This window comes from Tursiops truncatus, chromosome 6, assembly GCF_011762595.2.
Source record: "Tursiops truncatus isolate mTurTru1 chromosome 6, mTurTru1.mat.Y, whole genome shotgun sequence".
In the NCBI taxonomy this organism is placed as follows: Eukaryota; Metazoa; Chordata; class Mammalia; order Artiodactyla; family Delphinidae; genus Tursiops; species Tursiops truncatus.
In genome coordinates this window covers 24,198,208-24,222,221 of record NC_047039.1, presented here as the reverse complement: position 1 = coordinate 24,222,221, position 24,014 = coordinate 24,198,208, and the positions used below count along the sequence as shown (strand labels likewise).

At 38.7% G+C, this 24,014-nt stretch overlaps 1 protein-coding gene across 8 annotated transcripts; it reads left to right on the top strand.

The window, feature by feature from the left end:
- Positions 1-63: 63 nt before the first annotated feature.
- ZNF658 (zinc finger protein 658) lies at positions 64-24,014 on the top strand. 8 transcript variants are annotated; one of them, XM_073805891.1, is made up of 7 exons: positions 64-196; positions 773-903; positions 1,847-1,890; positions 2,695-2,753; positions 8,120-8,246; positions 8,489-8,599; positions 15,624-19,122. In XM_073805891.1, exons 4-7 carry the CDS (start codon positions 2,739-2,741, stop codon positions 17,960-17,962), a joined length of 2,592 nt encoding a protein of 863 aa, XP_073661992.1. In that variant the 5' UTR covers positions 64-196; positions 773-903; positions 1,847-1,890; positions 2,695-2,738; the 3' UTR covers positions 17,963-19,122. The 8 variants fall into 8 exon arrangements, with proteins under 8 accessions (XP_073661992.1, XP_019791803.1, XP_019791801.1 ...); XM_019936242.3 differs by lacking the exon at positions 773-903 and having other exon boundaries at positions 84-196; positions 15,624-24,014; XM_019936245.3 differs by lacking the exon at positions 773-903 and having other exon boundaries at positions 84-196; positions 8,504-8,599.

Here is a 24,014-nt window from a genome sequence, read left to right as displayed (position 1 = left end):
CTCTCAAAGACTTATGGGAAATGTAGTCTTGAATGTTATGGGCCCACATCTCAGGCCTCGGGGAATGGGTTTTCAGAGCTCACTCTGCGCATGTGCACGTCCCGACACGCCTGCTGCCGAACGACCTCTCCGGCCTAAAAGGAGCAACATCTTCCCGTCTTTGGGTCGGTGCTGAAGCCAAGGCTGCCCACTGGAGGTGAGAGCACGGGGTCCGGTTCCGCGCGACTTGGGGTCCTGCTGGGTCCGGTAGGCTTGTGTGCGGGGGACGGGAGCGGGAAGTCCCGGGAACCTCTAGGCGGGCCCGCCCCTCCCCCAGCCCGCTAGCCCGGGCAGGTCCGGCCCTGCCTGCTCCAGGAGTGCAGGTGAGGCTGAGTCCTTGTCTAGAGGAGGTGTTTGGTACCGGCCAGGTGCGGGCGGAGAATGCAACTTTATAACATTCACGATGAACAGGAGGCTACTAATAGTAGCTTGTGCAGTTATTCTGAGAATTAAATAAGGTGTCATCTACAAAACATTTTGTCAAGTGATTGTAATAATCACTGTGTAAGCTGCTATCATAAGACACTTTGTTCCCTTTGTTTGGTATTTCGTTTAACCCTCACAACAAGTCTACTTGTTTTTATAAACACGCCATTTTTTAAAAATGAAAGGAATTTAGTGTGTGCGGAGTGATATAGCCCAGGATACAAGCTGGTAGGTGAGAGTTAGGATGCAAATACAAATAGATTTTACTCCCTATCTCTTGCTCTTTCTGATATCCTCCCTGCCTCAGACCCAGAATTGCAACCTGCGGAGCAGCTCCTGGCAGCCTGTCCTCAAATTCCCAGGGACATGATTGTGAAGTGAATGCAGACAGAATGTCACCATGTGGGAAATATATACTGGGATTTGTGGATTCTCAGAGTGAGGCCCTTGAACCTTACTGAACTGTCCAGGCTGTTTCCATTCTCAAAAGAATAGTCTGATAATGTAACGCAGTGCTGGCCAGTAGAAAGATAATGCAAACCAAATGTAATTAAATTTTTTTCAGTATGAGCAGTAAAAATTAAAAAGGTGAAGTTAATTTTACTGGTGTATTTAATTAAGTACATCCAAAATATTATTTAGACTTGTGTCACTAGCCACACTTCGGGTGTAGTAGTTGAACGCAGCTAATGGCTCCATACTAGATAGTACATTTCTAGTGAATGCCCAAAGAGATTTTGAGTGTTAGGTGAAGGTTTCAAATAAAGTGAATTTGTTTCTCTGGCCCCTCTGGGGCAAAGTAGCTCTTTTAAAGCAGGAAAGAACAAATGCCACTTGGCAGAACAGCTCTTCTGACAGAGCTTCAGAGCAGAGGCAAAAAGTTCTAGAAAGGAGAGGGTTCTGAGTTGCTCCACCAGAAGCAGTTCTTGATCCCTGTATAGCATGAGTCAGATTTGGTCAGTCAGACTTGATGATGTTGTTGCATCTAGAAGCCATCACAGACTGTGACAGTGGACACTTGTGGACCAACTTGCAGAAGGTGGTAACCTGGGATTGAGAGGTATGGGTGACTGTCAAGCTACACAGGAAAAGGTACTTTACTGGATGGCTGGTAAGGACATGATGTCCAGGGAAGGTATAAGCAGCCAGAGTTGATGAAATCCTGAACAGCACCCCATTTCCTTCATTTTCCCCTCTTTTCAGATTCTGAGCTGCTCTCACACCATGAGCATTAGATGCCACATTTGGTGATGGACGTTAACATAGAGAATTTTTTCTATGTATTTGAACATAGAGAATAATAAAATGGTAGTAGAAGAAGGGTTTTCTATATTGGACACTTTTGGAAGCCCCAAAATACTGAAATGAATGTTTTTTGTAGAGTCACCAGGGCAGAACCAAGCACAATGATATTTACTTACACAGGTAAGTACTCTAAGCATCTTATCAAAATATCTTTTTTTTTAGAAATAGCAACTATTTTAGAACAAAGGATTAAAAAACATATTTCTTGCATAGAGCATTCCATCTTTATTTCAGCTCTAACTCAAGTTGTAAACTCAACAAGAACTTGATTAACAATCCAGCCTGAGTAGTTTTTTGACAACATTATTATCATTATTATTATTATTTTTTTTTGCGGTACGTGGGCCTCTTACTGCTGTGACTTCTCCCGTTGTGGAGCACAGGCTCCGGACGTGCAGGCTCAGCGGCCATGGCTCATGGGCCCAGCCGCTCCGCAGCATGTGGGACCCTCCCGGACCGGGGCACGAACCTGTGTCCCCTGCATCGGCAGGCGGACTCTCAACCACTGTGCCACCAGGGAAGCCTGACAACATTATTTTTAATGAAGGTAGAGGATGTCACCCCTGGTGTACCTGAATTTGTTTAACCAATCCTCTGTTGTTTTACTTTTGTTGTTGTTGTTTTTATTGTTGTTTATTATTAGAAGGGAATATAAATTGTTAATTCATTGATAAAAAGCAGTTTACCTTACTCAGTGAAAATGCAAGGTTAAGACCAACATAATCATATCAGAGATGCACATGTTCAGGTGGTGCTACCTTTGTATGGTCTTTCATGTCCCTTCTCAAGAATGTTGAAAGGAACATTCTCCCATGGGGAAGCCTTTTCTCCAGCTGGTGTTATGAGATTGTTAGGCAGATGAATATAGGAGTTGTAAGGCAGAGTAGGTTTTTCATGACCCCGTTTCTTTTTCCTCTTCCCCAGCTGAACCTTCACAGTTCTTTACATTTTTCCAGAAGCAGTAGAAAATGAACACAGCTCAGGTGAGTTCAGTTTTAATAACCTGTTTGTTTTGCAATGGATTTTATAAGGGTTTAAGTGTCTATACATTAACATGGAAAAGTAGAAATAGAAATGAATCAGATGTATTCAGGGAACATGTAGAAATACAGTTGACCCTTGAACAACACAGATTTGAACTGCCCAGATCCAGTTATATGTGGATTGTTTCTTTTTGTTTTTAACGATAAACTATAGTACTACATGATCTGTAGTTGGTTGAATCCAGGGAGGTGGAACCGCAGATAAGGAGAAACCGTGTATACAGAGGACTGACTATAAGTTATATGCAGATTTTCAACTCTGCAGAGTGCAGGTGCCCCTAACCACCGAGTTGTTCAAGGGTCAACTGTACAGATGCATAACAAAGCAAAGAGGAAAGGTGGTATGTGGATATAAGCAGATCCTCTGATATTACAAATTTATCAAATTGGAGCTCCAAATTTATTTCTGAGGTTTTTGGTAGCCATGTCAGAGTGTCAGACGGACAACACTTCTTTAAAGGTTCACATTGGTGGGAAGATAAAGCCAACTGATTCCTCATAGAAAGTAAAGACAGTCGAAGATAAAAACATATCTTTGTTATTCTTCAAATAGGTGATTTAGTTAACAGCTTCCTGGTGATAACCCTAGGATTGCTAGAATGTTGCCTCCACATGTTCTTCAATAAAAGTAGAAGGCATAAAGCTAAATGAGAACTTGGTTAGTACTGTTTTTCAGAAACTCCGACATGGGTTGAATTAGACATTTTTCTGATGAATCAACTGAATATTCTTAAATTTACTCTCCATAAATATCTCAAGTACCCATGATATTCAGATTTTTCAGCAGACAGTTTAAAATTCTGTTCTCTTTCAAATGTTTCAGCGCTTCCCATTCACACTTCAATTCTCTGCATGATGCCTTGGTTCCTCTCACCACTTGCCTGTGATCTCCAGTGACCAGAGACTTGATTATAATCAAATCCATTGAGTTTTGTCTAATCATTTCCCTTGGACTTCTCTGTAGTGCTTGCCTCTACTTCTCACATTATCATTCTGGAAAGTTTCTCTGTTAGTGTCTGACACCCTCCACTGGCTCTTTCCTTCCCCTGCTAATGTCTTCATGGAGTCATCTTGTTTTCCATATCCTTTTACATGGCTTATCCCATCTCCATGCTTGGCCCTTTAATCTTCTCTTTTGTCTCAGAATGATTTCATCCTCTCTCATTTTTTTAAAAAAACAGCTTAATTGAGATTCAAATCATATACCATACAATTCACCCTTATTTAAAGTATAAAAAAACTCATTTTTTTAGTATGCTCACAGATGTGTGCACACATCATCACAATCAGTTTTAGGACATTTCCATTACCTTAAAAAGCAACTGTATACACTGTAGTGTATATGCACTACATACAACTATCCCCCTCCTGTAATCCCATTACACCCCTTACCCCCAGGCCACAAGCAACCACTAACTTACTTTCTGTCTCTACAGATTTGCTCAACGACTTCCTGTATTATTTCTTATAGGGCAGTTTTGCCTGTGACAAATTCTGGTTTTTCTTATCTAGGAAAGTTTTAATTTTTCCATTTTTGCTGGGTGTGGAATTCTTGGTTGACAGCCTTTTTCTTTCAGCACTTTGAATATGTCATACCACTGCCTTCTGTCATCCATGGATTCTGATTAGTAATCAGCTTTTACTACTCTTGTACATGATGAGTCACTTCTTTCTTAATGCTTTTCAATATTGAGTTCTTGTCTTTTTGACAGTTTGGTTATCCTGTGTCCAGGTGTTGATCTCTTACTCGAGGTTTATACTACTTGGAGTTTGTTGAGTGTCTTGGATATGTAGATTATTGTTTTTCATCAGATTTGGAGACTTCTTGGTCAATATTTTTTTCAAGTGTTCTTTCAGACTTTTTCTCTCCTCTCTGTCTGGGACTCTCATTATGCATATGTTTGTAAACTTGATGCTACCCCATAGTTTATTTTTTGTCATTATTTTATCTTTGTTTCTCATATTGTAGAATTTCAATAGGCATATTGTCCAGTTTGTTCATACTTACTTTCACCTGCTCAGATCTTCTGTTGAACCCTTCTAGTGAAAGTTTTGTTTCAGTTTTTATACTTTTCAACTCTTCAGCTTCTGTTTAGTCTTTTTTATTTATCATTTCTGTTTCTTTACTGATATTCTTTAAGTAGTGAAATATAGTTCACATACTTTTCCTTTGGTCCTTAGACATTATTTCATCTACTAGGTCTTTGGCCATATTTAAAATAGCTAATTTAAAGTCATTGCCTAGTAAGTCTAACATCTTCCTCAGGAGCAGTTTCTATTGATTACACTTTTTCCTGCATATGTGTCTTACTTTCTTATTGTATTGATAATTGGACATTTTAAATAAAATAGCAACCTCAGGAATCTGAGTTTCTCCCCTCCATTGTGGTCATTGTTGAAATGTATTTGCTTAGTGACTTTTGTGAGCTAATTATGTACAGCCTGTATTTCTTGTCATCTGTGGCTGTTGAAGTCTCTATAGAAATTCCTTAAATGCCTGGAACCAGGAGGTCTCCCAGTTTTTGCTAAGGGGCTCTGTGCATGTCGGGGCATTCTTTCAACAGTCAGACAGGCAGTTTACAACTCTGTATCAGCCTTCACTTCCTTCTTACACCAAACCTCAAGATTACCTAGAGGTGAGAGCTTAGGGCCTTCTCACATCTTTCTGGAGCATGCTCATAGCCCTGGGCATATGCACAGTTCTGTGCATGTATGTGCCCTTTTAGATTCTCAGGAATATATGGGAGTTTTTCAGAACCTTTATAGACATCTCATTCCTCAGCTTTTCCTTTTAAGCTTTTTGATTAGGCCATTGGTTGCCCCAACTGTTAAACACTGCCTCAGGTAGCCACTAAGTTAAACAAATGCCTTTAAATGTTTTTGACAAATGCCTCTGAGATAAGACTTTTCATACTATGTGAGCTCTGAGTTAGCTCAAATAAAGACATACTTGCAAGTGAGGTCTTTCAGGGAACCTCCAAACAGAAGCAAGTAATGAGTTTTCTTGGAGTGAGGCTTTGACAGAACTCCAACCCAGTTCTGCTGCTCCTGTGGTTGCCAGGCTGCTAATTTTAACTGTGATTGCAGACTGTTGGTTCTTAAACTACTTCAGAGATGGCGAGAGAGGAATGGAAACAGGGTAAGTTAGAAGGACACAATATCACTTTCTTAGTGTGCTTCAGCCTTTTTTTCCCCTTGTATAAATGATCCGTAGATTGCCTTTATTAACTTCTACAATTTTTGCCATGTTTTTCATTGCTTTTATGGAGGAGAAAATTTTCTTGGATCCCACTTCATCATTTTCACTTTTGTCACTTGTTAGCTTATTTTTTTAAATTCAGCTGAGTTTTATTAAGCCAGATATTAAGGAGATTGGCAAAAATGAAGACAGTGACACTTTTCTCATTAATTTTTTTCATTTTGGGAAATACAGTTAACTTGTCTTTATTTTTCTTTTAGATTAAAAAAAATTTATGAGAAGTGTTTCTGTTCTTTTATTCATTTATTTTACTGATAGTTACCAACTGCTAACATTGAGCTTCACACAGGAGGTATCTACTCAGTATCACTGAAGACATGAATGAACAAATAATTGCATAAATAACACTGGGGAAAGGCTATTTCTGTCCTTTTACCTCTTAATCTAGTTCTGTTTCTTCCTTTTTTTTTTTTTTTTTTTTTTTGCGGTACGCGGGCCCCTCACTGCTGTGGCCTCTCCCGCTGTGGAGCACAGGCTTGGGACGTGCAGGCTCAGCGGCTATGGCTTACGGGCCTAGCCGCTCTGCGGCATGTGGGATCCTCCCGGACCGGGGCACAAACCCGTGTCCCCTGCATCGGCAGGCAGACTCTCAACCACTGCGCCACCAGGGAAGCCCTCTTCCTATTTTTAATTGTGATAAGAACACTTAACATGAGATCGACACTTTTTTTTGCGATATGTGGGCCTCTCACTGCCACGGCCTCTCCTGTTGTGGAGCACAGGCTCCGGACACGCAGGCTCAGCAGCCATGGCCCACAGGCCCAGCCGCCCCACAGTATGTGGGATCCTCCCGGACCGGGGCACAAACCCGTGTCCCCTGCATCAGCAGGCGGACTCTCAACCACTGCACCTCCAGGGAAGCCCGAGATCAACCCTTTTAATACACTTTACGTGTACAATACAGTATTGTTAACTATAGGCACAACGTTGTACAGCAGATCTCTAGAACTTAATGATTTTGTATAACTGAAACTTCATACCCATCGAATTAGCTACTTACTATTTCTCCCTCCTGCCAGCCTCTTTGAAGTCTTTTGCTGTGGAAACTTTCCCTTTTCTCAGTTTCTAAGACTGTTCTCTCATAATTACTTTCCAGAAAACTTCTCCTCTGGCTTTGTGACCTCTACTTTTTCTGCCAGCCTGTTTAATATTCATGGTTTTTCAAACACTGTTTTTTGATACTTTTCTTTCCTCAGTCTGTATGTGCTCAAGTTGTTGTCTGATTGCCTCGGATAACTTCAGTTACCACCTAAATTGCTAGTAGTTCCTTAAAGCTTGTCTTCATCCTTGACCTCCCTTCTGTGTTCTAAAACTATGTGTATACTCGCTTAAGGGACTGTTCCAGCTTTATGTTTCACAGACCCTTTAGTAGCAACATGAACAGATCTATCTCACTAAAACTTCTAACACATTTCTTTCCCTTTATTTCCCAAATATCAGTGTTTGGAACCAGCATTAAGGAAGCTGCTCATACTGCTAGATGGGTAGCTACACAAGAAAGTAGTTATCAGATTGGTTGCTGTTTCTGCTGTCTGATTATATCCCTATTCCTATATCTGTTACTTCAGTGTTGATAGTGTTCTTTCACACCCATCCTTGTTATGTTGTTTTTCACTCTTCATGAGTTCTATACATTTATTTATACATAAATTCCATCATGTTTAATATCTCTACAACTTATGTATATCTCTAACATGTCTCCCATTATTTACGGTGATGATGTCCAAAGAGAGATGGACATTCTAGAATTATCTAGAATACCCAGTATAATCCCTTGGGATATAGAAGAAGAGTTGTAAGAAGTCTCTTTATATTGAGTTTTTTTAATCTTAAAAAAATCTGTAATTCCTAAATATATATAAATGAATTAAGTTAAAAATGAATTGCTAAAATCTTTTTAACTAATTGGGTAACTCCAAACTTAGAGACATACTAGGTCAAAAATAAGCATTCTTTATAATGATTTGGTTTAAAGCCTTAAAAGTAAACAGGAGAAATAATAATTTTCAACTAATTTTGAACTTTTGAATAAAATTTGTTGTTACAGGGATCAGTGTCATTCGAAGATGTGACTGTGGAGTTCACCCAGGATGAATGGCAGTATGTAGGCCCTGCTCTGAGGACCCTGTACAAAGATGTGATGCTGGAGAACTACAGTCACCTCGTCTCATTGGGTGAGCAGACCTTACCATGTGACTCCCTCTGGAGTATTTTCTTTTTTTTTTAATTATCAAAACACATGAACCATTTATAGAGATTGTTGTTCAGGCTTTGATTAAGAAGTTTAAGGTAACTGAGACCTTTACAGAAACAGAAACAATGTGTCATTACTTTCCCTTTGAAGACTTCAAATGAGCACATTCATTTTGCTTCACCTTCAGAAATGCTCATGGTTCTGGTCTATATATAGCTTTAGTTGTTACATTTGCAGGGTACTGCATTATCAAACCCCAGGTGATCTTCAAGTTGGAGCACGGTGAAGAGCCCTGGCCCTCAGAGGAAGAATTCCTAAACCAGAAGTACCCAGGTGAGTGAGCGTTGACACAAGGAAGTACCTGGGGTAGTTAGACTTTAGAAGGGACCACTTTTGAAAGTTTATTTTCTTTTCTTTTAAACAGCTTTACTAAGATACAGTTCAATATACAATTGTATATATCACACAATCCACCCATTTAAAGTGTACAATTCACTGGCTCTTAATAGACTCACAGATATGTATAAACATCACCACAGGGCTTCCCTGGTGGCTCAGTGTTTGAGAGTCTGCCTGCCGATGCAGGGGACACAGGTTTGTGCGCCGGTCCGGGAAAATCCCACATGCTGCGGAGTGGCTAGGCCCTTGAGCCATGGCCGCTGAGCCTGCGCGTCCGGAGCCTGTGCTCTACAACGGGAGAGGCCACAACAGTGAGAGGCCTGTGTACTGCAAAAAAAAAAAAAAAAAGAAGAAAAGAAAAAAAACCCCATCACCGCAGTCAGTTTTCTTCACCTCAAAAGGAAACCCTGTACCCTCCAGCTATGACCTCCCTCTCTCCCTGTCCCCTTCAGCCCTAGCAACCACTAATCTACTTTCTGTCTATAGATTTGTTTATTCTGGACATTTCATATAAATGGAATCACACATTATATGGTCTTTTGTGATTGGTTTCTTTCATTTAGCATTACAAGGTTCATGTTGTAGCTTGTATCAGTACTTCATCCTTTTTATGGCAAAATAATATAACATAATATAACATTGTCAGGATATACCACATCTGTTTGTCCATTCATCAGTCAGTGGACATTTGGGATCCTGCCTTTTTGCTATTATTGAGTAATGCTGATATAAACATTTATTAACAAGTGTTTTCATGGGCATATGTTTTTATTTCTCTTGAGTTTATACCTAGGAGTAGAATTGCTGGGTTATATGGTAACTCTGAAGAACTACCAGACTTTTCTAAAGTGGCTGCACCATTTTACATTCCTGATGATAGCATGTGAGGGTTCTAATTTCTCCACATCTCCACCAACACTTATTTTTGTTCTAGCCATCCCAATGGATGTGAAGTGGCATGTTATTAAGGTTTTGATTTGCAATTATGTATTAGCTGGGCTGGCATGACAAAATACCATAGCTTAAACAAAAGAAATTTATTTCTCACTGTTCTGGAGACTGGAAGTACAAGCTCAAGGTGGCAATAGGGTTGATTTTTTTTGTGAGGTCTCTCTTCCTGGCTTGCAGATGACCTTCTCACTGTGTCCTCACATGGCCTTTCCTCTGTGCATGCATGGAGAGAGAGAGAGCTCTGATGTCTCTTCCTTTTCTTATAAGAACACCAGTCCTATAGAATTAGGACCCCACCCTTATGAACTCATTTAACCTTAATTACCTCCCTAAAGGCCTTATCTCCAAAAACAGTTACATTGGGGTTAGGGCTTCAACATATTGAACAAATTGTCCATTACAATTTCCGTGATCACTAATGCTGTCAAGCATCTTTTCATGTGCTTAATGACCTTTGTCTAAACTAATAAACAATTCCAGGAATTTCAAAAGTTATAATTTCAAAATAATTCCTGGAGTAAAAAAATAAAATCACCTTAAGTGTATTTATTGAAAGTTTATTTATTGAAAGTTTGTGAAGCCATTTTTTTTAACACCTTTATTGGAGTATATTTTCTTTACAATGTTGTGTTAGTTTCTGCTGTACAACAAAGTGAATCAGTTATATGTATACATATATCCTCATATCCCCTCCCTCTTGCATCTCCCTCCCACCCTCCCTATCCCACCCCTCTAGGTGGTCACAAAGCACTGAGTTGATATCCCTGTGCAATGCAGCTGCTTCCCACTAGCTATCTGTTTTACATTTGGTAGTGCATATATGTCAAGGCTACTCTCTCACTTCATCCCAGCTTACCCTTCCCCCTCCCCGTGTCCTCAAGTCCAATCTCTATGTCTGCGTTTTTATTCCTGTCCTGCCCCTAGGTTCATGAGAACCTTTTTTTTTTTTTTAAGATTCCATACATATGTGTTAGCATACAGTATTTGTTTTTCTCTTTCTGACTTACTTCACTCTGTATGACAGACTTTAGGTCCATCCACCTCACTATAGGTAACTCAATTTCATTTCTTTTTATGGCTGAGTAATATTCTATGTATATATGTACCACATCTTCTTTATCCATTGTGAAGCCATTTAAATAGCCATAACATAAAGATTGACATTATTTAGATGAAGAATATCTCCCAGTCACTAAATGTAAATGATTGGATCATACTGATTGGCTAAAAAAGTTGTCCCTAAATAAGTATCTTAGAAAGATTGTAATAAAAAAATGATAAAGTTATTCAGTCAATAAAAATAATTCAGAGTTTCATATTCTGTTATTCAAGTTTGAATTTAGGCAATAAATACATTAACTTAAAAGAAAGTCCTCTAGCTCAGGAGCACAGGTTAAAATAAACCTTTAAGCATTGGAGTGACTGCACCAAAGAATACTATATCAGTGATCATAAAACACAAAATAGGGGGCTTCCCTGGTGGCGCAGTGGTTGAGAGTCCGCCTGCTGATGAGGGGGACGCGGGTTCGTGCCCTGGTCCAGGAGGATCCCACATGCCACGGAGCAGCTAGGCCCGTGAGCCATGGCCACTGACTCTGCATGTCCGGAGCCTGTGCTCCACAGCAGGAGAGGTCACAGCAGTGAGAGGCCTGCGTACCGCAAAAAAAAAAAAAAAAAAAAAACCAACACAAAATAATGGAGTTCTAAGAACTTAAAATTCACTAGGAGTAGGATATTATATCTCATTAAATAATAGATACTGTGGACATTAAAATGTATGCCTATAGAAGATATAAATGATAATTTTATTAAAATGAAACATTTGTGTATGTGTATGCTGAAATCAAATAACAAGCCTTTCAGCTTCCCATAGAATATAATCGTAAGATAGTGAAAATATAGTTAGTCTAAAAAGAAAATACCAATAAATCCAACAAGTTAAAAGCACCACAGGTAATATTTTCTCTACATAGTTTGATAAATCTAGAAATTGATAAAATGAGTAAAAAAAAAATTCTTTGGATGTGAAAATTTAAAAAATTATCTGTTTAAATAATAGTACATAAAAGAAAACCAAATCCAAAACTGCATGACATTTACAAAATAATAATAAATGTTACATGTTAGAAACCTTATGAGATAGCTAAATATTTAACAGGTAAATTTTTAGTTTCATATTTATGTTAATAAATTAAGCAAAAACAATAACAAAAATATACTAATGAAAACAGAACTTAAAAGTGAAGTTAAAAGTTAATAAACTGGGGACTTCCCTGGTGGTCCAGTGGTAAAGAATCTGCTTTACAATGCAGGGGACACAGGTTCAATCCCTGGTTGGGGAACTAAGATCCCACATGCCATGGGGCAACTAAGCCCATGCACTACAACTACTGAGGCCATGCACCTCAACTAGAGAGCCTGAATGCCACTAACTACAGAGCCCATGTGCTCTGGAGCCCACATGCCACAACTAGAGAGAGAACCCGCATGCCACAATGAAAGATGCCACATGCTGCAACCAAAGATCCCGCATGCTGCAACGAAATATCCCGCATGCTGCAACGAAAGATCCCACATGCCGCAACGAAGATCCCGCATACCACAACTAAGCAAAAAAAAAACAAAAAAACGACGCAGCCAAAAAAATTAATAAACTGGAAAACAAATTATAGAATGGTTCTTAGAATAAAAATCAAATAGATTAAACTTTAGCTAACCCTAACAAGGACAAAGGAAAGGAAGAACTGAATAAGTTCAAGTGGGGGTATATTAGTAAAGATTTAATGCAATATCAAACTAAATCCCATTCATAATGAAGAGTGATGTGGGAAGGACTTGCTCTTCCAGATATCAAGGCTTTATGTAAATCTCAGGGTAGTTAAGTATTATGGAGCCGAGAGTGGGATAGTTTAATAAATTAGTGAAACAGAAGAGAAAGCTCAAGAAAAAAAATGTACTTTATAGACAGCTGGTCTTTGACAGGTGGCACTACCCCACAGAAAAGTGGAGAAAGAATCCCAAGGTAACCTTATGGATCAAATCAAAAAACTGCATTAAGGTGGCTTAAAAACCTGATTATCAAAGCAAAACTAAAAATATTCTATATGATACGGAAAACATGTTTATGACTCTGTTTAAGGAAGGCATTAATAAGATATGAAAAGCATTAACCAGGGAAAAGATGGAGTAAATGTATTCTTTCCTACTCCATCCACTAAGTACAGTTAAATATGTATATTTACATATACATATGTGTGCATATGCATACATATGTATGCATATATATAGTACATATATATATAACAGATATAAGATGCTTAAAGTTTTAAGGAAGAATGAAGATGGCATCTTAACAATATAGAGTCTTCCAATTGATAGACAACATATTTATTTAGGATTTATTTAGGATTTCTTTGAATTCTTTTATCACTGTTTTTGCAGCATACAGATACCAAGTTTTTTGGGGTTTTGTTTTTTTAGTGCTATGGTAAATCGTGTTATTTACCTGGTTTCACATTTTAATTGACCACTGTTTGTATGTGATTGGATTTTGTATATTGGCTTTATAGTTTGCTCTTGCAAAACTTATTAGTTCAAGGAGGTTTTTTAAAGATCTTCATGTGATTTTTCTGTGTAGACTTACTCAGTATCTTCATTTTTATTCTTGCCTTTTTACGTTGTTTGAGTAGAAGTGCTAAGAGTAAACACCCTTGTCTTTTTCCAATCTTAGGGTTAAAGTGTTCACTCTCTCACTCTTAAGTATGATGTTAGCTGCAGGCTTTTTATAGATTCCCTTTATTAGGTTAATGAATGGATTTTGAATATTGTGAATTTTTTTTGCCAGAATTTCTGTGATTTTGTAGTTTTAATTCCATAGATGATTAATATAATGGATTATATTGATTGGTTTTTTTAAAAAACATGCCAACAGTTTGCATTCTTGGGATGAATTCCACTTGATCCTGATTTATTATTTTTATATATTGCTCTGTTCTTTTGGCTACTTTTTTTTTTTCAGGACTTTTGCACTGATGTCATGAGGGATATATTGGTCACTAGGTTTCTTTTCTTGAATTATTTGTTTGGTTTTGCTGTGAGGATAGTACAGGCCTCATAAAATATTTAGGAAACATTCCCTCATCTTGTATTTTCTAGAAGAGACTATATAAAATTGGTATTATTTCTTATTTAAATGTTTGGTGGTACTCACTAGTTAAAACAGTCTGATCCTAGAGGTGTTTCTTGGAAGTATATGTTTTTTTGACCACATATTCAGTTTCTTAATTACTGATCTATTTGGGTTATTTCATTTTTCTTGAGTGAGTTTAGTTGTTTTGTTTTATTTTTCAAGACGTTTGTCTATTTCATGTAAGTTGTCAAATTTATAGGCATAGAGTTTCTCTTAATCTTTTATTATCTCTTTAATGTCTGTTGTGTCAGTAGTTATATCCCCTTCTGCATTCTTTCTGATGTTGATAATATATGTCTTTTTTCTTCTTTTGGTTTTTATCATTAAAAAAATGTTTAAATAAATAAGCTTTGGTTTGATTGATTTTTCTCTGTTTTCCATTTTATTGTTTTCTCTAATCTTTATTATTTTTTATTTTGCTTTCTTTAGATTCACCTTCTCTTTGTCTAGTTTCTTAAAGTAGAAGCTTAGGTAATTGTTGGAGGGCTTTCTTTTCTCATATAAAAATTTTAAGCTATAAATTTATTTCTGAGTACTACTTTAGCTGCATCCCACAAATTTCTATATGTTTTTGACAGTTTTGTTTTCATATATGTAAAATACTTTAATTTTCTGTGAGACTTCCTCTTTGACCTATGGGTTAATTAGAAGCTTATTAATTTACACATATTTTGTATTTCTCCAGATAATTTTGTGTTACTGATTTCTAGTATGATGATTTCTCTATGGCTTGAGATTATACTTTATGTGACTTCTTTTATATTTGTGAATATTTGTCTTACAGTCCAGAATATGGTCTATCTTCATGAATGCTTCATACACATTTGAGAATAATGTGAATTCACCTGTTTTTAACTATGCTGTATTCTTGAGTTTGAGGGTGTAATTTTTACAAGTCCTACTTCATCTTTTCTAGCTGTAATATTGGGCCTACCATATATTCCTGCTTCTTTTCTTGTTTCTGTTCTTTATTTTCCTTCTCTCCTTCCTGTATCTGCTATGAGTTGCTACCAGTGCCCTAAAACAACAGATTTGTTACTCTTGACTTTGCAGAGTCCATAGAGTCAGTAGGAATATGGTTCCAGGCAGAATTTTGGTGGTGGTTGCTGTTACCATCTCATAGAGTGTCCCATGAATTGAACTTTCTCAGAATTCATGATCTTTCTTGTGAGCTGTTGGTTTGGCTCATAGAGGAAAATTTTGGAAGAGTGTGCGAATTCTTTATATCTGTAGCAGGACCATAGGGAAGAGTATTCCTTTTTCTTTTTGGCTTGAGTAGGGTGAATATTGTCAAAAAGTTTTCTGTTCTGTGGGACCACCTTTTTCTCAAATGTTTGACTAAGAAGGAACAGATTTTTCTTGAAGCTCTTATTATCTCCCCCTATTGTTGACTTTGTTTTTTAGGCTCCTCCAGCTCAACAGTACCCCGTATAAGATATATGGGAAGCAGAAAGAAAAGCCTTGGAATTCTTTGCCATGTCATTTCTAAAGTTCACCTCTGTTCCATTTTGTAGCATCTTCATTTGTTTGTATGTTTTTTTTTGTCCAGGAAATTTTAATTGTAAGAGGGTGGACCTTGGAAAAATGAGGCTTCTCCATCTCGGCCAGCACTGGAAATAATATCTTTTTTTTTTTTTTAATAACATGGATGAGGAGAGATTGAGTGTATGTGTCTGTCTTTCTCTGTGTGTGAATTATTAATCTTTGGAAATATGACTAGAAACAATAGATACAATAAATAACAAAACATATGACCTTAAGCTTCTCTCCATAAGAAATGTAGGGTTCATAAGATGTTTTCAATTTTTCTCATTTTAGGATGTTACAGAGTTGATGTCCATATTGAGGAGAACCAGGAAAGACAAGAGAAACCTCTGTGGCAAGTAGTATTCACTGATAACAAAATATTGAGTAAAGAAGAGCAGAAAGCTTTAGAGAAACCATTTTATTTCAGTATAACTCCAGATTTTTCAGGAAAAATGCCCTCTAAACGTGACTCATGTAGAATGAATTTGCCGGTTGTTTCTGAATTAATTCTTAGTGATAGGAATTATTCACGAAACAAGACTGACTACATAAATGTATGTGAGAAGTTGCAGCTGGATATTCAGCGTGAGAAAACTCATACTGGAGAGCAGTGTTACAAATATAATGAAAATATGAAAGCTCTCAGTTATGTGAAAGATCATCATAAATTTCAAACTCTGGAGCAATCTTTTGAATGTAATGAATATGGAAAAGTTTTACATGATAAGACCATCTGTGTTACAGCTAAGAGTTCAGTAAAAGGAGAGGAATCCTGTAAGGATAATGAATTTAGGGGAAATTGTGTTAAAGCAGCTCTTTTTAACCACATGAGAACTGGCACAAGGAAGAAATGCTTTGATCTTAATGAATGTGGTAAATCCTGTGAATACAATGAGGTTCACATGGCTTTGGCACACTATGAATGTAATGAAAGTGGGAATAACTTCAGTGGGAATTCACCCCTCACTCAGCCTCAGAGAACTGTTACAGGACAAGGTGCCTTTGAAAGCAGTAAGTGTGAAGAAAACTTGAGCCAGAGCTCAGGCCGTATAGTACATCAGAAGACACAAACTAGAGATACATTCTGTGTTTATAATGGATTTACAAACACCATCTACCAGAAGTTAGACTTTACAGTACATCAGAGAATTCACAAAGAAGAGAAATTCTATCAATGTGATAAATACGAGAAATCCTCCTATCAGAACTCAGCCCTCAGTGTACATCAGCAGTGTGACACAGGAGAGAAGTCATTTGAACTTACTGAATGCAGGAAATCATTTTACCAGAAAGCACACCTCATTCAGCATCAGAGGACCCACCCAGGGGAGAAACCTTATGAATGTGAGGAATGTGGGAAATCCTTTTGTTCATATTCACATCCTATTCATTATCCTGGAACTCATATGGGAGTCAATCTGTATGAATGTAATGAATGTGGGAAAACTTCCGCTGATAATTCAACCCTCAGAGCACATCAGAGAATTCACACAGAGGAGAAACCCTTCAAATGTAATGACTGTGAGAGGTCTTTTGCCCATAATTCAGCCCGCAGAGCACATCAGAGAATTCACACAGGTGAGAAACCATATGAGTGTAATGACTGTGAGAAAACTTTTGCCCATAATTCCACCCTCAGAGCACATCAGAAAATTCACACTGGGGTGAAACTCTACAAATGTAATGAATGTGGGAAAACTTTTTCCCAGAAGACACGTCTTAGTACACATCAGAGGATTCACACAGGTGAGAAACCCTATGGATGTAGTGAATGTGGGAAAACCTTCTCCCAGAAATCATACCTCAGTGGACATGAGAGAATTCACAAAGGGGAAAAACCTTATGAATGTAATGAATGTGGGAAAACTTTTGTCTATAAGGCAGCCCTCATTGTCCATCAAAGAATTCACACAGGAGAAAAACCCTATGAATGTAATGAATGTGGGAAAACTTTCTCCCAGAGGACACACCTCTATGCACATCAGAGAACTCACACAGGGGAGAAACCTTATGAATGTAAGGAATGTGGGAAAACTTTTGCAGATAATTCAGCCCTCAGGGCACATCAGAGAATTCACAAAGGGGAGAAACCCTATGAATGTAGTGAATGTGGGAAAACTTTCTCCAAGACGTCACACCTCAGAGCACATCTGAGGACTCGCACAGGGGAGAAACCCTATGAATGTAATGAATGTGGGAAAACTTTCTCCCAGAAGTCGTATGTTAGTGCACATCAGAGAATTCACACAGGGGAGAAACCTTACGAATGCAACATATGTGGGAAACCTTTTGCCCATAATTCAACCCTCAGAGTACATCAGAGAATTCACACAGGTGTAAAATCCTACAAATGTAATGAATGTGGGAAAACTTTCTCTCAGAAGTCACACCTTAGTGCACATCAGAGAATTCACACAGGAGAGAAACCCTATGAGTGTAATGAATGTGGGAAAGCTTTTGCCCAAAATTCAACTCTTGGAGTACACCTGAGAATTCACACAGGTGAGAGACCCTACAAATGTTATGAATGTGGAAAAACCTTTGTCCGTAAGGCAGCTCTTAGAGTACATCACACCAGAATGCACTCCAGAGAGAAAACCCTTGCATGTAATGAATTTGGGATGTGCTAAGGGAAGTTACACCTTATTAGTTAACACAGTAGAAAAGCTCAAGTCACATAGACTGGCAAATTATTTTCCTTAACTGTTTCCTTTTCCACTGAGCACATAGCTTGTCTTAGTTTCCCAATTTTTCCTTCGTCTGGGTGGGGCTGGTCATGGAGTATGATGCTATTACATTTAAGTAATAAATGGCCTTAATAAGTCACCTTACATTCTTCCTATCCTGTGTTATACTGGAATTGAGAGATTTCCATGGCAGACTTGGGTGCTGTGTATTAAATATGGCAGAGCACAAGGTGAAAGAAGCTAGAGTCAATAACTGAGTGAAACAATTCTCCACTGACAGATCTTCACCAATTGTTTTTTTTGGTTTTTTTGTTGTTTTTTTAAGCCAGAATTAAGTTTTTATTCTGTTGAGCTCTTAAAGATTTTGGCCTGTTGGTTAAATGCATATAGCTTAGCCAACTGTCTGTTGAGTTGGATGAAACCAATGAATATAATAAATGTCAGAAGACCTTTAAGAATTTAACCTATAGGTTTGTATCAGAGATTTTTCATGGGGAAGAAAACTTCTGTCAATATCCTAAATGATCAGAAGGCTTCAATAAAAATCAGAAATCTCAGGGAAAAACACAAAAGTCTTTTCTGCAGAGTAAACTTCTTTAAACATCAAATAGTTAAGATTAGACTAAAATCTTATATTTTGATAAATGACATTTTTAAACAATTACTGAGTTTGCTTCAGATAAATTTTTTCTGAGGGAATGTATGAGTTTCAGAATTGAAAATAAAATTCTCAGAACTGATGTACCAAAATTTGTGTTTTATATGTAATATCAAGTTTTATAGAAACTATATAAGAATATATTTTCCTGTACACAAACTCATTATGTAATGTGAAGTTTTTGAGATGGAGGGATAACTTGAATTCTGTGGACAACACCAATAAATATTTGACTAGTCTCCAAGCTATGTGGTACATCTGTATGAGTCTGTGTAACAGAGGATTCATTATTGCTGGTGAGTTCTAGTAGAAGGCAGTAGCCAAACCTGCTCTGGACTGTTCCTTTCCTTTTTTTGAGTGACAGTCTATGTCCTTCTGTTGGCTTTGCTCTAAAAGCTTGATGCCATATATATGTATCTAATATAGCCTGCCTGCTATGTCTGAATATTAGTCTGGCCTTGTTTTTCTGGGACATCCATCAGATTTCTCAAGCATTCTTGTGTGTTTAGGGGGAGGGATGGGTGTTGATTCTTAAAAGGTTTGGGGGCCTACATTTTATGCCACTCTTGTGGTTCATTTTGTAATTATAAAGCAAGTCCTCTTATATGCATGTAGCCTGAGCATCCTGTCTAGGGTCTTTTTCCAATCTCAAGATGCTTGCTCACACTGCAGCATTGCAAACCATTGATATTTTTGGAATTGGAATGAAAATAGGGACTACTTCCATGTCATATGCACTGCACTGGTATTGAAAAGCAGACTTACTTTTGGGGAAACAATATATGTACTATAGTCTTGGCCAAGAAAATATTTGATCAATCTGCTGTCATTTCAAGCTGCATGGTTTGGTCAGCACAGAAAAGAAAGTAAATGAAATCCTCATTTTAAAACCTGAACCACTAAGAATTTCTACCATGGGCATGTTGCTTTCTGTAAATATTATCTGGTAGATTGAGCATGAGGACAATAAGTTTATTCCCTGAATTTTCTATTCCATATATGTTAATACTTTGTGAGGGAAAATGATGGTATATCTTTAGCATTAATTGGATAATAGACATTTCTTTGACACTGCGTTGCTATCACTTAACTTAGTGGCATCATTGTCAAAGAAAAGATCCAGGATCAAGAGTCCACCATTCGATGAGTGCTGTATCATACCACCAGGGCTAGCACACAAGAGATTGGATCAGCACTCGTGGTGGCAGGAGCGATCTAGCCACTAAGAGAATATGTTTGCCCCTCCTCAGTCTCTGACACCTTGATGCAACTTTAGCTTATTTCACAATGCCAAAAAGGGAAATAATAGTCAAAAAGCATATCTTTCTACATGGTTGAGTTTTACAGAAAATTATAGAGAAAAAAATTAACCTGGAGCATTTTTTAAGAAATTTAAAATTAACTTCAAATAGTTCTAAATATAAAGAAAAGTTACAGGGATAGTTCCTATATACTGCTCACCCAATTCCCATTATTAACATTTTATATTACTCTGGTACATTTGTCATAACCCAGTAACATTGATACATTATTAACTAAACACTAATTTTTCAGATTTCACTGGTTTTTCCCCTAATGTGTTTGTATTCCAAGATCCCATTCAGGATGCCACATTACATTTAGTTGTCATGTCTCTTTAGCTTCCACCGGTTTATGACAGTTTCTTAGACCTTCCATGTTTTTGTTACCTTGACAGTTTTGAGGAGTACTTGTCAAGTATTTTGTAGGTTATCCCTCAGTTTTGGCTTTCTCATAGCTCTATATTTGCATTGCTGTTACAAGTTTTTTGTTGGAAGACCACAGAGATAAAATGTCATTCTCATCATATTAAAAGTATATGCTGTCAACATGAATGATCGCTGAAAAGGCTAATCCTGATCACCTGGTTGAGGTGTCCCTAAACTTAAAAGCATCTGTAGCAAGCATCATACATGCTACTTGGTAAAAATGTCTTTTATGAATTATTAGTCTGTCAATTGTATATAAAATAAGATCAGAATCCTTTTTATATGTTTTTGATTTTCATGTTAGGAACAATATAAATGCAGATTGGTTAAAAGTGATAACACCCAGAATAACACTCAGAAAAAGAGCCTCAAGCTGATTCAGTTCACAGTCCACATTTTTGGTTTTTAGTGTTTATTGAAGTATGAATGAATCATTGCCCTTTTCTTTGCTCCTCAGGACTTCGGGATTTTATTTGTCTTAATATCTCATCATGAGAGTGATGCCACACTCTTCTTACCTCTTAATTACAGGAGTTAAGACTGAGTAACGAATGGACTGAAAGAAAGTTTGTCTGCATTTCATGAACCAGTTAACCCAGAGGTTATTTATATTAACCCAGATAATGTCGGGAGATACAAAGAATGACCAGCCATGGTAACTAAGAAATCTACGATGATAGAAGAAATAAGTCAGGATTGAGAGCAAGATGGGATATCAAAAACCAACTGCTGGTATACAGTTTCCGAAAAGCACTGATAAATTTTGTGGTACTAGTAAGATTTAAAAGGAATGGCCATGTTATAATTAGAAAGTTAAGTTTAGACATGTAGGCTATAGGTGGATGACATAATGAGATAGATGTAGGAGCAGATGGTGACTCCCAGATAGTTGCTTAATAGTAAACTATGGAAAGATTATAGAGAAGCAAGAGTTACTAATGAAGCAAGAACATGTGGCCATACGTTATTGCACACATGCATTGGGTGTTGTGTTGGGAGGTGGAGATAATAATATAATAATATCCTCTGAACTGAGAAGGAACTTTGAGACCAAAAAACGCAGTAGGCAGTTCCATACAGTGCAATTATGAAGTTTACTGTAGGTAACTTACAGGTAGAAAGGATGTGGTGGACGGAAAATCCAGAGGCATTTGCAGCTGCACTGTGTACCACCGAAAGGGATACAGGGAAATTTAATAGAATCTGACTACCAAGTGAGAAACATGTCCACACAAACTGGAACCAGCGGTTTTTCCTCCCCCTGGGGGGTGGTCTCATGACCATTAACCATCTGCATCAGTAAAAGGCATTCTTCTAGTTTTCATATCAGATGAGGCACGGGTAAAAGTTTATAGGGAACTCATCTGACTTAGGCACGTTCCTTGTGAGTTAGGCTAAAGCTCAGCCACATGGAAAAGGAAGGGGGTGGGACTGCAGGCCTAAGATGGAGCTGACAAAATGGAGTCAGTGTGGCTCAGCCACATATTTCATACCTAACATCTATATGACCTGCACAATCTTATCCACTATTCTTCTGCAAATACCCTAGGGCCAGATGTCAGGAGGTAGCCTGCATGCTTATACCTCAACAGCAATATACACAACACCAAGTACAAAGGATCCCTGCTAGATAAAGAATAATGCCTAACAGCACAGTTCCCCATTTGCCAGGAAAGGAGGTCAACCAACAGGTGAAGGTGTATGCAAAAGAAATGTCTCTACGTGATTAGGGTTAGGTAGCAGTCCAGTCTCCATGTGCCAGGATAACCCCAGGTTTTGACACTTTTCCTGGAGGAAAATTCCAGACATTTTGTCCCTTTATTTCAGAAGTTTGCTGGGAGATACATGCGAGAACTTAAGTAGGAGCCCATAAGGGGAGCCCTACTTTAGTCCCCCATCTGGATCACCTTGGTTATGGCTGGGCCTTCACTTAGAAAGGTTGAGGAAATATTGATAGTATGCTGCAGGCTAGCCCTTCCCTCCAAGGTATAAGGATGCTAAGACACTTGGAAGGAGGATATCATTTAAGTCTCCAACCTTAGATAGTCTCCCCAAGTGGGAGGTCCTGTGGCACTGTTTTGTTTTTTTTGTTTTTTGTTTTTTTTGCGGTACGCGGGCCTCTCACCGTTGTGGCCTCTCCCGTTGCGGAGCACAGGCTCCAGACACGCAGGCTCAGTGGCCATGGCTCACGGGTCCAGCCGCTCCGCGGCATGTGGGATCTTCCCGGACCGGGGCACGAACACGTGTCCCCTGCATCGGCAGGCGTACTCTTAAATACTGTGCCACCAGGGAAGCCCCTGTGGCACTCTTTTAAGACCTGCATCCCGTTGGATGAGTCTCAGTCCTCCTAAGACTTTTACAGTAGCTTGCAGAGCAGGTGTAGTCAGTCTCTCACAAGCAGATATGTGGCCTGTGGTGGGCTCAGTGTTTAACAGCCAGATGGCCTCTAATAGTCTTGGAGATCATCCCCTTAAAGACCCATCTGGAGAAAACTTCAATGTCTCTTTCAGTAACCCATTCATTCTTAATACCAACCCTGCAGCTCTGGGGTTATACGACAGATGAAAGGTTCATAAAATCTCGCAGGGTTTAGCCCGTTCTTGTATGTCATGTCCAGTGAAATGGGTCCCTTGGTTGCTTTCAACGCAAGTGGGTAGTACTTTCCACTGTAATACTTTCCAACTTGGTCAAACCCCTAATAGTGGTTACTTGATTTGCCCTTTTACTGGCAAAAGTCTGTGTCAGCCCAATTGCTGGGTCCACACAGGTCAATGCATTCTTGTGTCCTTCTGTTAAGGGCAGGGGCCAATATCGTCCACTTGCCATCTGGTCACTGGCCTAGTAGCTCATCCGATATGACCAAAGGTGTGTCTCAGGGGTTGTCACTGCAGGTACAATGATGGAAGTTCCTATCTACTGCCTGTAGGTCACTGTATTTTAAAGGCAGGTGTAACCTTTTGGCTTCCCAAGTGGTACTGAGGCCTCGATGTCCTGACTTCCCATGAAGCCACTGCCACATCTGAGAGTCTGTGACCCTTCCAGAACAGCTGTCACCATGGCTAAGGCATCTGATTCGTGATTCTCAGGCAGTGTAGTTAGAGAATGTGCTGAGACATACCATATCATGATGGTGGTACCAGGTTGTGTGCACACGTCCCAGTTTGTCTGTATCAGTTCACCACAGGGGCCATCTCAAGATAGTCAAGCTTTTCTGATGCCATTGTGGCATCCATGGTCAGACCCTCCTGTACAGCCCAGCTGTCTGTGGCTATGTAGAGGGGCATAGACTTGTGAGTGATCACAATCCTTACCACCCTCAGTTCATCCATGATTGCTGTGCTTAGTACCTTCTTCAAACCAAGTGATGTCAGAATCCAGGAAAACTGTTGAAGCATGTCTAGTGAGGGTATTGCCTCAACTGCTGCCATTGGTGAACCATGTCTCCAGAGGGAGGCATGGGGTCCTGGTTCCCTCTCTGACTTGGCTGAGAGGGGGAGTGATGGGTGATGTCTAAGGAGCCACGTCCGGATCTACATAAGACACTGGCCCATGGAGGGCATGTAATTCTTCAGACAGCAGGCTTGAGTTGTACACACTACGTTGTTGCAGG

Coding starts and splice junctions, on each gene's coding strand:
- ZNF658 (XM_019936242.3), top strand. Junction 8,247..8,488: donor CAGTCACCTCGTCTCATTGG/GTGAGCAGACCT, acceptor ATATAGCTTTAG/TTGTTACATTTGCAGGGTAC. Junction 8,600..15,623: donor CCTAAACCAGAAGTACCCAG/GTGAGTGAGCGT, acceptor TTCTCATTTTAG/GATGTTACAGAGTTGATGTC.